The sequence below is a fragment of the Staurois parvus genome, unplaced genomic scaffold (genome assembly GCF_062004578.1).
Source record: "Staurois parvus isolate SC_StPar_1 unplaced genomic scaffold, SC_StPar_1.0 ptg000025l, whole genome shotgun sequence".
NCBI lineage: Eukaryota > Metazoa > Chordata > Amphibia > Anura > Ranidae > Staurois > Staurois parvus.
Genome location: NW_028317821.1, coordinates 6912677 through 6926663, shown reverse-complemented (window position 1 = coordinate 6926663; position 13987 = coordinate 6912677). Strand labels below are relative to the sequence as shown.

At 42.8% G+C, this 13987-nt stretch overlaps 1 protein-coding gene across 1 annotated transcript in view; it reads right to left on the bottom strand.

The window, feature by feature from the left end:
- UTP20 (UTP20 small subunit processome component) overlaps positions 1-4442 on the bottom strand; it is a 134743-nt gene extending 130301 nt beyond the window's left edge. The window contains exons 1-2 of the mRNA XM_089694285.1: positions 4259-4442; positions 356-436 (exon numbers count right to left, since the gene is read on the bottom strand). Coding sequence (XP_089550411.1) covers positions 356-436; positions 4259-4303 — 126 coding nt within the window. The 5' untranslated portion in view covers positions 4304-4442. The remainder of the gene's footprint in view (positions 1-355; positions 437-4258) is intronic.
- Between the last annotated feature and the right edge of the window lie 9545 nt (positions 4443-13987).

The following is a 13987-nucleotide window of genomic DNA, read 5'->3' as shown; positions in this document are numbered from 1 at the left end:
TGTAAAGTTACAGAGGAGTTCTAGTGGTAAAATTATTGCTCTTGCTCTGACGTTTGTGCCGCTTTGGTTTAAACACTGTTTACATATGTGGGCGTTGCCTACATATGTGTTCACCACTACGTGCGAGCACGGGGGGACATTGGAGAGGCGGCAGCGGTGAGGGGGCAGGGTTATTTTCGGCACCTGTATTGGTGCTTTTTTTTTCATATCGGCCAACGAAACATTTTGCCAACTGAAATTTCAGTGCACCCCTAATTTTAACCACATGCATTGTACAAATATTTGGAATTTGGGCCTTAGTACAGTGAAGTCAGGTATAAAATATTCAATTCACACAAGAAATATAAATCCTTACCTCTGAATAGCTCTCTGTTCTGTCAATGCGGTGAATAATATCAATGTTCACATTTGCTAGTCTTTCTGAAAAGGTCTGGAACTGCAGACAAAAAAAAAATATGAATATGAATGATCAAACAACTATCATAGTATCTTTAATACTCCTATTCTCAGCCTTTTGATGCTTCCATGCACTACTCAGCCAGTAATGCTTACACTTTTCAGTGAATGCTTTCAATAACACCAAATACACTGGTAGCAAAAAGTCCCTTTACAACATGCAGCTACAGCAATTGTTTCAATAAAGGGCAATTTGCAAAGCTTACAGTGTAACAGACCTCTACATCAGGGGAGCTCAACCTGTGGCCCTCTGATGTGGCCCTCGACCTCAAACCAGGGAAGAACACTTCTATTATATCCTGTGGGTTTCGTGTGCACCCAAACTCCTGAATGCAGGAATGCACCACACCCGCAAGATATAATAAAAGTCTATGGCAAAGCGCAGCTAACCCGCAGGTGCACCGCGCTGCACTCGTGGTGATGGTAAGATGCTGCACATCAGTGTGAAAGCAGCCTTATATGGGGCTCAGGACAGTAAGGGCTCATTTACATTTGTGGTTGGGGGGGGGTAAAACCCCACAGTTGAGATGTGTATTTACCACACCTCCCCAACCACTAGTGCAGTGTCAGGGGTCGCAATGTTGATCTCGCCCCATGCTCCGGGGGGCCTGTCACATTCTGTTTTACACTTGGACAGGAGGAGTGGCATATATATGGGACCCGATCCTCTCCATTTTCCTCCTGCAACCGCTGAAAGACAGCTTCTCCTCCTTTCCCTCTACTGACATTCAGCGGCTGCAGGAGGAAAATGTTCATTATTCCTTCCTGAACCACAGGGCCAACCATCTGTCCCTAGCCACAGGTAACTGCTACATTTGTGAATATATGTGAACGGGAGCAGAGAAATGTGGCTCATGTCTGCTTGTCATTGCTTTGTACAAGCTGAACAATCACTGCTGTTTGCTGTCCTGCTGTATTCACAAGTGGGAATGCAGATATATGTCTCCATAAATACAGTTGTACCTTTGACAGGAAAATTTACAAAAAAACTGTACAGGTTCCTCCAGTCCCATTATCTATTATAAGTGGGGATGAGCTCCAGTGTATTCCAAACCAATGTGTGTAAGCCTGCAGGAAGCAGTCACCTGTACTGAACCAATCATCTGCAGCCTGGGCATTCACCACACAAGGTGGATGTATAGATATGGCTACTGCTTCAGTCGCAAATAACTAAAGGAGAAGACAAAAGCGCCTCTAAGTGTAGCCTTAAAATGACTTTAAACTAGAGGGTGCGTTTCAGTGGACGTCATGGAGCAATAGAGGTGCTGGCCAGGCTTCCTCGCCCCATGCCAGCTGCTTTCCAGATTCTCCCTAGTGCTCACTCTCTGGGATATGGTGGTCTTGTTACCACTGGTTTTTTGATGAACCAGTAACCTTACTTCACCATGTGAGTTGCCTAATTTTAGTTCCATTAAAGTAATTTAAAGTCTGCACTTAGAAGCGCTGTTGTCTTCTCCTTCGGTTACTTATTCCAGAGCCAGCTTCTGCTTGTATCTACAGCATGCCTACAGTGGATGGACTTTCACGTGACCTAATATTCCATAAAGGGCTTCCTTATATATCCCCTAACAATCTGTATGGACTATAGGACTGCCTTTATTTTATACCAGTGATCCATGCGCCTAAATCTATTACTTATTACACTGCAGAGGATTGGCACAGCGACAGCCTGGGGAAGTTCCCACACAGGTGAAAGTGGGGCAGTGTACAGCCTGTCTGCATAGAGCAACACAGGTTAAGGGCCAGTTCAACCATAAATCCTGCTCAGATTGCATGTGAACCACACAGGAACACAGAGCACATTCCTGTGCGATTCCCATGCAATGCGGGCACTGTGCAATTTCAACCCATTCATTTGATTGGCCTAAAATTGCACCAAACAGCACCAAAAGTAGTGCATGTTCTACTTTGAAAAAAGCACATGATTCAGATCGCATGGCATTACTGTACCATGCGATCTGGTACAGGCAAACACATTTGTGACCTGTGTTTCTGGCGTCATTAAGTTAACTCTGACACCCACTGCAAATTGTGAATGCAGTGAGGGGAAATGCACAGGGAACATGGGTTTCCGACACGGGCCCTCCATGAAAAAATGTTTTATGTATCCTGTTCATATCATTTGAGACACTTCAATGAAGTAACATCGTATCAAACCGCCCTCACTGCTCCTACACAACATACACCAGCGCATACACATTCCGCATGTGAGCTCATGTGATCCTGCCCTAAAGCTGGATGGTGCTGCACCCATGGTCTGATTTTGGATATAATAGCTCACCTCATACAAAGTGTATACATGGTATTCCTGTACTTTGAGAACTAGCAAAAAACCTTACGTTAACTTGATTTTATTTCTATGGATACATAACACATATAACCTGATCACCATCATACATATATAACAAAACCTGAAACATTAAATATGAACACGTGTGAGGTTGATTTACTAAGACTGGAGAGTGCAAAATCTGGTGCAGCTCTGCATAGAAGCCAATCAGCTTCTAGGTTTTATTGTCAAAGCTTAATTGAACAAGGTGATTGGCTATCATGCACAGCTGTACCAGATTTAGCATTCTCCAGTTTTAGTAAGTCAACTCTTATGGGGTTTGATTTACTAAAACTGGAGAGTGCAGAATCTAGTACAGCTGTGCACAGAAACCAATCAGCTTCCAGGTTTTAGTCCTCATGCACACTGGACGTTTATACAGTTGCTGTTTTGGCTTTTACAGTTTTTTCCTACAGCCAGTAAACCCCCCAAGCATGTTATCCTACGTGTCCATACACACATAGACTGTAATCAACTTCTTTTGGCTAGAAAAAAACCCAGGGTTTCTAGGAATCTTTTAGCTGTAAAAACGCTCGAACGCTGAAAAATGCTGCAAACCGGCGTTTTTGCGTGTTTTTTTAAAAAGAGCTAAAAACCGCAAACGCAGAAAAACGCCACTAAACGCTAATGCAAAAACGCTGTAAAGAGCTGAAAAACTCACGTTTTTAACGTGACTTTACACAGTTAACGTAACCAGCATTATCAAAACACCCAGTATGCATGGAGCCTAAGGCTAAGTTCAGATATGTGTGAGTGGTGCCGCTGTGGATCCACGCGAAAATCCGTGCACCCGCACAGGAATGCAGACCCGCAGGCGGGTGCCATTACTTCTAATGGCACGCCGCCAGCACTGGAAAATGCAACTGTACTGGGAACCGAGGTTCCCATGAGGGCTGCGTTTTCAGAAGTGCAGGGATTTCTTCCCTGCGTGTCACAGGGAACAGGAGTCCATTCAAATGAATGGACTCTCGTGCCCACGCAAAACACAGCCCGCATATATGTGAACCAGGGGTTACTATCAAAGTTTAATTGAACAAGCTGAAGTGAATTGCTGATTGGCTACCATGCACAGCTGCACCAGATTCTGAGCGCTCTAGTTTTAGTAAATCCTCGCCATGATCTTTCCCCTGCAGGAGCCAATTGGATCATGCTTTGATGGTTTCTTTTTGCCTTCCTCTGGATAAAATGTGGGTATAGGACTAAAACTTTTTTTTTCATGGTTGAACTGGATGGCCTTTTGTCAGCCAGACTAACTATGACCTGTTGATGGCTGTTTCACATGCACAATGTAATCCTGCAAAATAACTGATACAAGCAGCATACCAAGGATCAGAAACGAGAGCAAATGCCAAGAGATCCACCTGGCATGCTGGGACTTTTAGTTCCACAAGATCCAGTTAAACTATAATGCAAGTATGGACATAGTGCTACATTCTGATTTCCCTAGCAGTGATCACTATGGCAGTACATTACCTTAAACGTGTTCTCAGACTTGTGGTGAGACGATTTCGTCTTCATGGTTCACGACAAACGTAAATCCCTATCGATCCCAAATTGATTGTAATTAGTAATATTATGTTATGGATTGTTTTGTTTTGATTTCTCGCACATTCCCATCCACACTAGACACACGTTGCTAGACTCTGGGGGCCGCCATCTTTGCCGGGATGACGTAACTCAGTCGCACTTCCGGAAACCCCGAGCAGCTGATCTCTTGCCAACCACATGTCTGGGACGGTGGAACGCTCTGAGCTGAGGCGCCATATTGTGGTTGGCGGTTTTTGCAGCTCTGCAGTCAGGCGCCAGAATATATGTAGTGATACATAGCAAAGCAGAGACAAACACGAGGAGGTGTGTGTAATGTACTTTCATTTATGAAGAAAGAACACATTCAGCTCACCAAATCTATTTTTCTTTATTTAGTTTCATAAAACTAGTAGACTACAGTGCTTTATAGAGAGGGTACTGGAACACGCTAATGCCTCCCATTGAATACAAATGATATTCTCTGAGGACAAGTTGGCATTGAAACCATTAACATTTGAGAAAATACATCATTTACTTGAGATGAGTTCTTCATCTAAGATTTTTTTTTTAGATATTGCTAATAAAGCGACACCAACTTCTGGTTTAGAAAAAGAAAAATCAATGTAAGTATGTCTCCTTAAAGAGGCTAAAGGATGAAAAAAGGTTCTACTACGTCATAAACGCCTAGTCATCAATAATGAACACCTCCACATCAAAGAATAATCAGAAAAAAGCATAAGAAATATTAATAATAATTTGTTTTTGATTATAGTGACACACAAGTATGAGTATGGTGTAGGCGACCCACTTAATTATTTTTATAAAAAAAATTTCTAGTCAATTTTTTCATATTACACACACAAGTATATATAATTTTTTAGCACAATATTCATAGTAGCGTTTATATATATTTTCTTTGGATAAATTAATTTTTATTTTTTTTCACTTCACAAATACACCATAGTAGCTTACAAGAATCCAGCTTTTGTTTTTGAATAATAATAAACACACTCCAGAGCCCAAACCCACTGTGCCCAGTACACACATTTAAGAGCTCAAACTCACCGTGTTTAGAAAAAATTCCTGATCTAAAAACAATACAACATAAGTAAAATGATGACTAATAAACACACTCCAGAGCTCAAACACACTGTGCCCAGTAAACACACCCAGGCCCTAGTTTACATCTGTGCAGGTGGTGCCGCGGGTGGTGCACAAATATCTGCAGCCGCACCACCCACACAGAGGAATGGACCCGCAGGTGGGCGCCATTAATTCTAATGGCATGCCGCCCCCCAATTGCAACTGTACTGGGAACCTCGGTTCACATGCAGGCTGCGATTTCCATAGTAGTGCAGGGACTTCTTCCCTGCGTGTCCCGGGGCACAGGAGTCCATTCAAATGAATGGGCTCTCGTGCCCGTGCAAGTTGCGTCCCGCATGTCCCCACGGATGTGAACCAGGGCTAAAGGGTATTAACACTTTCATGGGAAAAAAATTAGCAAAACAAAATATATAGTGTATACAATTGCGGTGTGCAAAGTCTTTCTGGTCTCTATTCGGCAGCATTTAGGTGTCCAAACACATATTGCCTTATATATTGCATGGGATCCTGAAACGGTCAATTCACTATACTATTTTGCGGTATTTACCGCAAAACACTCAGTAAATACCCCATGAAAAGGTGTTAAACTCAATTCACACATGGAAATAATGAATTAAATGTATGCTGTAATTAAGTAGTGGTCCAAGCATGAGGTATTTAACCCCTTCATGCCTAAGAGTAAAACAAATCTAAATGCCTAAGCACAATTCTGCAACGTTGACATGTGTTAGTAAAACTGTACATATCATCACAACTACTTTATACATCCAGGTGAATTATACCGTGGTTTTTTTCAGGACAAATTGGGCTTTCATTCGGTGGTAAACGGTAATGGATATCTCCTGTTTGTTTGTTTTTTTTTATCAAAGGAAAATGGGCCCAAAATAGTAAAAAAAATAATTTTTTTTAATTTAGCTGTGTGTTTCTTGTTACTACCATAACTTACCACTAAAGAACAACCCAAAATAAATTTTTCAGCTCTTGACGATCGCAGCGATACCATATATGTGTGTGTTATTTGTTGTTTGTACCTGTAGTACAGTCCAGAAACAATAGTGCTCATTTTGTTTTCCAATTAGGAAGCGCAGCACGACTTGCGCATGTGCAGTGGGCACCCGGATGTGAAGCCGCAAGCTTTCAGAGCCTGGAGCCCACAGATAAGATGCCGGCGCCGTGGAGGAAAGAAGGGGAGAAGGGCGCGGGTGAGAACATCGCTGAACTCCGGACAGGTAAGTGTGTGTTTATTAAAAGTCAGCAGCTACAGTTTTTGTAGCTGCTAACTTTTAATAAACACAAAAATGGCTGGAACTCCCCTTTAATGTAACCTAAACTGTACAATTCAGTTGAATAACAAACTGAAATCTTTTAGGTGGAGGGAAGTAAAAATAAAAAACTAAAATATTATGGTTGCATAAGTGTGCACACCCTTACACTAATACTTTGTTGAAGTAATGTCACTTTTGTGCCATATTTTCTCTACTTGATGACTCTACTGCACTGTTTTCCTTGGTATATCTAATGCCTTGGAAATTCTTTTGTACCCTTCTCCTAAGTGATACCTGTTAACAATGACATCCCTCTGATGCTTTGGAAGCTCTCTGCGGACCATGGCTTTTGCTGTAGAATGCGACTAAGAAAATGTCAGGAAAGACCTCCTAGAACATCTGAACTTTATTTGGGGCTAATCAGAGGCGCTTTAAATGATGGCAGGTGTGTACTGACTCCTATTTAACATGATTTTGAATGTGATTGCTTAATTCTGAACACAGCTACATTCCCAGTTATAAGAGGGTGTGCACACTTATGCAACCACATTATTTTAGTTTTTTAAGTTTACTTTCCCCCCCAAGAAGATTTCAGTTTGTTTTTCAATTGAGTTGTACAGTTTATAGGTCACATTAAAGGTGGAAAAAGTTTTGAAATGATTTATCTTTGTCTGATTTTTTTTTTTACATCACAGAAACCTAACATTTTAACAGGGATGTGTAGGCTTTTTATATCCACTGTATGTCATATGTAATGGGGATACTTCACTTTTTCACAATTATTTTTAGAGATACCTTCCCACTGACAAGTTCCCTCCAGGGGCAGACTGACCATTTAAGCACTCAGGCACTGCCTGAGGGCCCGGGGTCGGTAGGGGGCCCCATGAGATGCCCTTGGTACCTTTCATTGGCTTTTTCATAGGCTTTCTTGAGTGTGGGCCAAGACACAGGGGCCCCAATGATTCCCTATTGCCCAGGGGCCCCATGAGTTGTCAGTCCGCCCCTGGTTCCCACTGACATCATAGATCTTTTTAGCTATGAGAAAGGGGGTAATTATTCCCTGTGACCACAAGTGTAAGGAGCATTCTTCCCACTGACCATCACACTAATGTTTCACGAGTTGTAGATAGTCATTTTTAGCAGGGGTTGCCTGAGACTGGAAAGTTATTTCCAGGGTTCCTCTGTGTTGAAAAGGATGGGAAAGGCTGTTGAAAGTGTAACTAAAGGCAAAAGTTTATTTTTCATTTTGGATAGAGTAATGGAGGGTTATAACCCCTGTCAATTTTTTTTGCCATATGTGTCCCCATTGGAACATGTCCCCTCTGTTACTTTTCTGGGGACAACCCACAATTTGGGATTTTTTTCATTTCACTTTCAATGACAATGGAAAACAGGACAAATAGGGTGAATCTCCCTGAGGCCTAGTTCACACTAACTTTGAAAGCAGGCTTTTGAGCTGCATTTTTAACGCTCCTCAAATGCTTATGGAAATGATACTATAGGCAGCACACAGTGCTGTTCACAATATCAAAGCGTGAAGCTTTGCTTCAAATTTGAAGCCTCATGTCAAGTCAGGAGGCATTTAAAACCTTTCAATGCCTCCAATTCAAGTCTATGGTGATGCTCCTCAAATGCACTGGCAGATATTTGCAATGCATTTTCGGTGCGATTGTGGAGCATTAAAAACATTACAGTTTATTTAGATAGTTGTGTGGTTTTAACTCTTGTCAAATGCTTCTAAAACGCTTCAAAATTGCACATAGGGCATTTGGGGAGCATTTTTAACGTTTGTAAAAAGCCAGTCTAAAGATCATTAACGCCTGTCTAACACCCATACTAAAGCTCATTAACCACTTGCCGACCGCGCATAGCCGAAAGAGGGCTTCACCGCGGCCGGCCAGTTCTGAGTGGACGTCATATGACGTCCTCCCAGAACGCGCTCTCCTGCGCGCCCCAGGGGGCGCGCACCCGGCGATCTCCGTGATCGCTGTGTCCTACGGACACAGCTGATCACGTGATGTGGTGAAAGGCCGATCCCACCGGCCTTTTACCACGTGATCAGCGGTGTCCAATGACACGCTGATCACAGGAAAATGCAAGTGCCGGTTCTCGGCTGCACTTTCCTCACGCTGTCAGATCGTGAGGAAAGTACTGCCGAGAACCGGCAGTTGTCAGAGCGGGGATCGGCACCGATCATCAGGGCACTGATGATCAGTGCCCTGATGATCGGTGCCCAGCAGTGACCCCCGCAAGTTCCGATCAGCAGTGCGCCCACTAGCCCCGCCCACCCATTCCCAGCAGTGCCCCCACCTGTGCCCAGCAGTGCCCCCACCTGTGCCCAGCAGTGCCCCCACCTGTGCCACTCTGCAGTGCCACCTACCTGTGCCCAGAAGTGCCACCTACATGTGCCCAGCAGTGCCACCCACCTGTGCCCACCCACCTGTGCCCACCAGTGCCACCCACCAGTGCCACCCACCAGTGCCACCCACCTGTGCCCACCCACCAGTGCTGTCCACCAGTGCCACCCACCAGTGCCACCCACCAGTGCTGCCAGTCAGTGCCACCAGTCAGTGCCCAGGGGTTGTGCCAGTCAGTGCCGCCAGTCAGTGCCCAGAAGTGATGCCAGTCAGTGCCGTCTATCAGTACCCATCATCAGTGTCACCTATCAGTGCCGCCTATCAGTGCTGCATATCAGTGCCGCCTATCCGTGACCCCTAATTAGTGCTGTCTATCAGTGCCGCCTATCCGTGCCACCTCATTAGTACTGCCTATCAGTGCCCTTTAGTGCTGCCTATCAGTGCCCATCAGTGCCGCCTATCAGTGCCCATCAGTGCCGCCTCATCAACGCAAATCAGTGAAGGAGAAAAAATACCTGTTTGAAAAATTTTATAAAAGAAACAAATAAACTTTTTTTTTTTTTCAAATTTTTTGCACTTTTTTTAATTTATAGCGCAAAAAGTAAAGCGCCCAGTGGCGATTAAATACCACCAAAAGAAAGCTCTATTTGTGAGAAAAAAATGATCAAAATTTCATATGGGTACAATGTTGCATGACCGCGCAATTGTCAATCAATGTGCGGCAGCGCTGAAAGCTGAAAATTGGCCTGGTAAGGAAGGGGGTATAAGTGCCCGGTAGGCAAGTGGTTAACACCTGTCTGACACCCATTCTAAAGCTCATTAACGCCTGTCTGACACCCATACTAAAGCTCATTAACGCCTGTCTGACACCCATACTAAAGCTCTTTAACGCCTGTCTGACACCCATACTAAAGCTCATTAACGCCTGTCTGACACCCATACTAAAGCTATAGGAGCATTTGATAGGAGTTGGAAAGTTAGTCAAGTGTGAACAAGCCCTAATGGGGACAGACAGCATTAAAAACCTAATAGATGTTCTAATACCTCTCCATACTATTCAAAACTTAAAAAAAAAGTTTTTCCTTTAGTTATACTTTAAGTAAATACACAATATCTTTCTAAATGTCAAATATGGAATGAAAATAGTATCAAAAATCACACACATACTGTATATAAATTCCCTTCTTCCACAAATAAAAAATACAACGTTGTAGAAGAAGGGTATTTATATATGTGTGTAATTTTTTAAACTATTTTCATTCAATATTTGACATTTAGAAAGATATTTTGTTTTTTCTTTATTGAACTTAGTTGTTCTTGATACAGTGGGGCAAATAATTACTGTACTTGATCCCTTGCAGATTTTGTAAGTTTTCCCACCTACAAAGAAATGAAGGGTCTATAATTTTTATCATAGGTGTATTTTAAATGATAGAGACAAAATATCAACCAAAAACTATACAAATGTTATAAATTGAGTTGCAGTTCAGCGAGTAAAATTAGTATTTGATCCCCTACCAACCAACAATAATTCTGGCTCCCACAGACTGACTGTGCTCATGTGGTACACAGATTAGTCCTGTCAATTTAAGAAGGTGCTCCTAACGACAACTCATTATGTGTATAAAAGATACCTGTCCACAGAATCTCTTTCTTGGGCACCACCGTGGCAAGACCAAAGAGCTGTCAAAGGACGTCAGGGACAAGATTGTAGACCTGCACAAGGCTGGAATGGGCTACAAGACCATCAGCAAGAAGCTTGGTGAGACGTTGACAACGGTTGGAGCGATTTTTCGCAAATGCAAGAAATACAAAATAACCATCAATCACGCTCGTTCTGGAGCTCCAAACGAGATTTGGCCTCATGGGGTAAGGATGATCATGAGAAAACTGAGGGATCAGTCAAGAACTACATGTGTACATCATGAGTATCCTGTGAAAGCAGCTTGCCTTTGACTGTTATTCCAGTCATCTTTTTCCTTTTGTATTAATACATATGACTTAGTGAGTTGGCATATTTCTACAGTTTAAACCATTTTTTTCTCTTATTAGCAATAAAAACTGATAGGGGTTCTAATAATTTTCCACTGTATCCATCCCACTGGTTATTTAATGAAATAAAATACTGCATGGTTTCATTAGATAAATACTGCATACTTTGGAAAAAATAGTGCGTGCGGTATTTTAGAAGCATTTTTTTTTTGAATGCCAAAAAAAGTTTTGGAAAGCGGTATATTACCTTATTCCTTAAAGCGGTAGATACTACTTTGTGAATGGAGCTCAGAAGTCCATGTAGTAGAGAGCAACAATAAACTCTGGTTAAAAAAAAAATATTCCCATATGTATTCTTAACTCAAAGAGCACCTTCTATTGCTCTCAGCCTGCTCCAAATTGATTTTTTTCACTGCTGTGTTCCAACTTCCTACTAGAGGGTGGCTATGTTCATTCCCTGTGGTCCCATTGTATGTAGGAATGGAGCCAACCTCTCTTGTGCGCTCCTGAGATGGACTACGGGACATGGGATCTGTAGTGTACATAGAGCAGTACACATGAACACAGCTAATGTGCAATGCTTGTTCTAAACAATGGAAGTGAGGGGGAAAAGGAGAAATTCAGGAGCTAACAGAAGATGTTACAAGGAGGCAGAAAAATAAACAATTTCATGAAAAATAGATTATAGGGCTATTAAAGTGATATTAAAGGCAATTTTTTTTTTTGTTTGACAACAACAAACATGTCATACCTACCTGCTGTGTGCAGTGGTTTTCCTCAGGCCAACCTCAATCCTCCTCCTCTCGGGTCCCTGTCAGCGCTCCTGGTCCCTTTCTCCTACCTAGTGCCCCCATAGCAACCAGCTTGCTATGGGGACACCAGAGTAGGCTCGCTCCCGAACTGCTGCTCTGCATATCTATTCACAAAGGAGTGCAGGTCAGCCTCTCCCCCACTCTCTCTTCATTGGCTCACTGGCTGTGATTAACAGTAGCAGGAGCCAATGATTACTGCTGCTGTCTCAGCCAGCGAGGAGGGAGAGATCCAGGACAGTTGAGGTTCTCCTGCACATTGCTGGATCAGGATTGGGCTCAGGTAAGTTTTGTGTGTGTGTGTGGGGGGGGGGGCCTGGGTTGCTGTGTATGAGAAGTGGGATTGTGTGGTGTGTTTCAATGCTGCTCTCCTCCACCGCACCAACTCCCCCCCTTGTGGACCGCTGGCTGTGATGCTTTCTTTCCCCTTTCCCCACCCCCTGCCAGTGTGTGCCACATGAATGCCAGGACTTCTGTGTGTGTGGACAGCTGCAGTGTTTCTTTCCTCCCCTGCTGAGGTCAGCACAGGCTCTGTGTGTTCTGCCTAGAGATGTCAAATTTCTGGAAATTTTGAAGCCATGGGAAAAAAAAAATTCTCCCTGTTTTTATTCTAGAAAAAATGGAAATGTCTGAAAAATTGGGAGAAAAGAAATCAGTGTGGAGTACTTTTACAAACTGAAAGTCATTTTGTTACACTGGGAAGGTGAAATGTAATGTATATAAATGTGTTATGCTTGAAATAAAAGTACAGCTTATTCAGTAAATAAACTAAACTTGTTTTTTAATATTGTATCTTTTTATTACGAATGGCATAACAAGGACTGTAAATGTTAAGAACATTTTAAGTACACATGAGAACAAAGTAACCAACCCCTTTCCCTTGTGTGTGTGTGGGGGGGGGGGGTCTATTGTTGTGTGAGGGATCTATTGTTGCTGGAGTGGGGTCTGTGGTTGCTGGGATGGGGTCTATTGGGTATATTGTTGCTGAGGGGAGTCTATTGTTGTGTGGGGGGATCAGTTGTTGCTGGAGGAGATCTATTGTTGCTGGCTGCAGGGGATCTATTTTACTGATTTTCTTGTTATCATTAACTAATTCCACACAAATTATTTCACATCACAAAATGATACATGGTTCTGTATTCTCTAAATGGGGCAGAACTGGGAGGTGGGTAGGGGGTGGAACCAAGGGATGGTGCTCACAGGAGGGTAGGAGGGTGGAGACAAAGGGGGACTCAGAAAGGGGAAGTTCCTGCACCTATTCTCTGAGAAAAAAAGCTCTGCTGTAAAGTATTTGTTAATGTCTTTAGGGCACCTCTGGCATGCAAGGATACGTTTTGTCAACCTTGTAGCATTTGGAAAAGAATATTTCTTCTCACAATATCTGTAAATTGCAGCTTTGCTCTCAGCAGAAATTGCACTGTGGAAATGTTTCCAAACTCCAGATGTCGGTCTCACCATTTTACTGAGAGTAAGGAAAAGAAAAAACTATTTACTGACCAGACTATAGGTAAACGGTATGATGTGATGGTGGAGAACATTAATAGGAATCATTTAAAAGTTATAAAGATAAATTAATTTGTTAGACAAATTTACCCTCTTACCTGTTGAAGGCCTGAGAGGAGGACAGAAACTATCATCTACTGCAGGGGTGGCCAACCTGCGGCTCTCCAGCTGCTGCAGGATTACAAGTTCCATCATGCCTCTGCAAGTCAGTAACTTCCCATCTTTGCAATGCCTCATGGGAAATGTAGTTCCACAACAGCTGGAGAGCCACAGGTTAGCCACTCCTGATCTACTGTATCCCAACAATCACCCAACTGTAGGAGGTACAAGATGAAGCTCACAAGCAAACTAAACTGGAGCCTATCCCCATGCAGTGCCCCCTGGTGACAGAAATATTATTTATCATTGTAAAATAACATTTCACACTTTTTCTTTTTTGCCAATTTTTTCAGAGAAAAAACAAAAAACAGTTCTGAAAGAAATGGGGGGGGGACATATATTTTTCCCCAATTTTTCCTTTTTTTCCCCCCAAGCCTTCCTATCTCTAGTTCTGCCCACTCCTGCCAGCAAGCCACTCATATTCAATCAGCAACAAGTGAACAGTGTAGCAGTGCAAAAGACACTGGGGACTGTAGTCTATGAGGA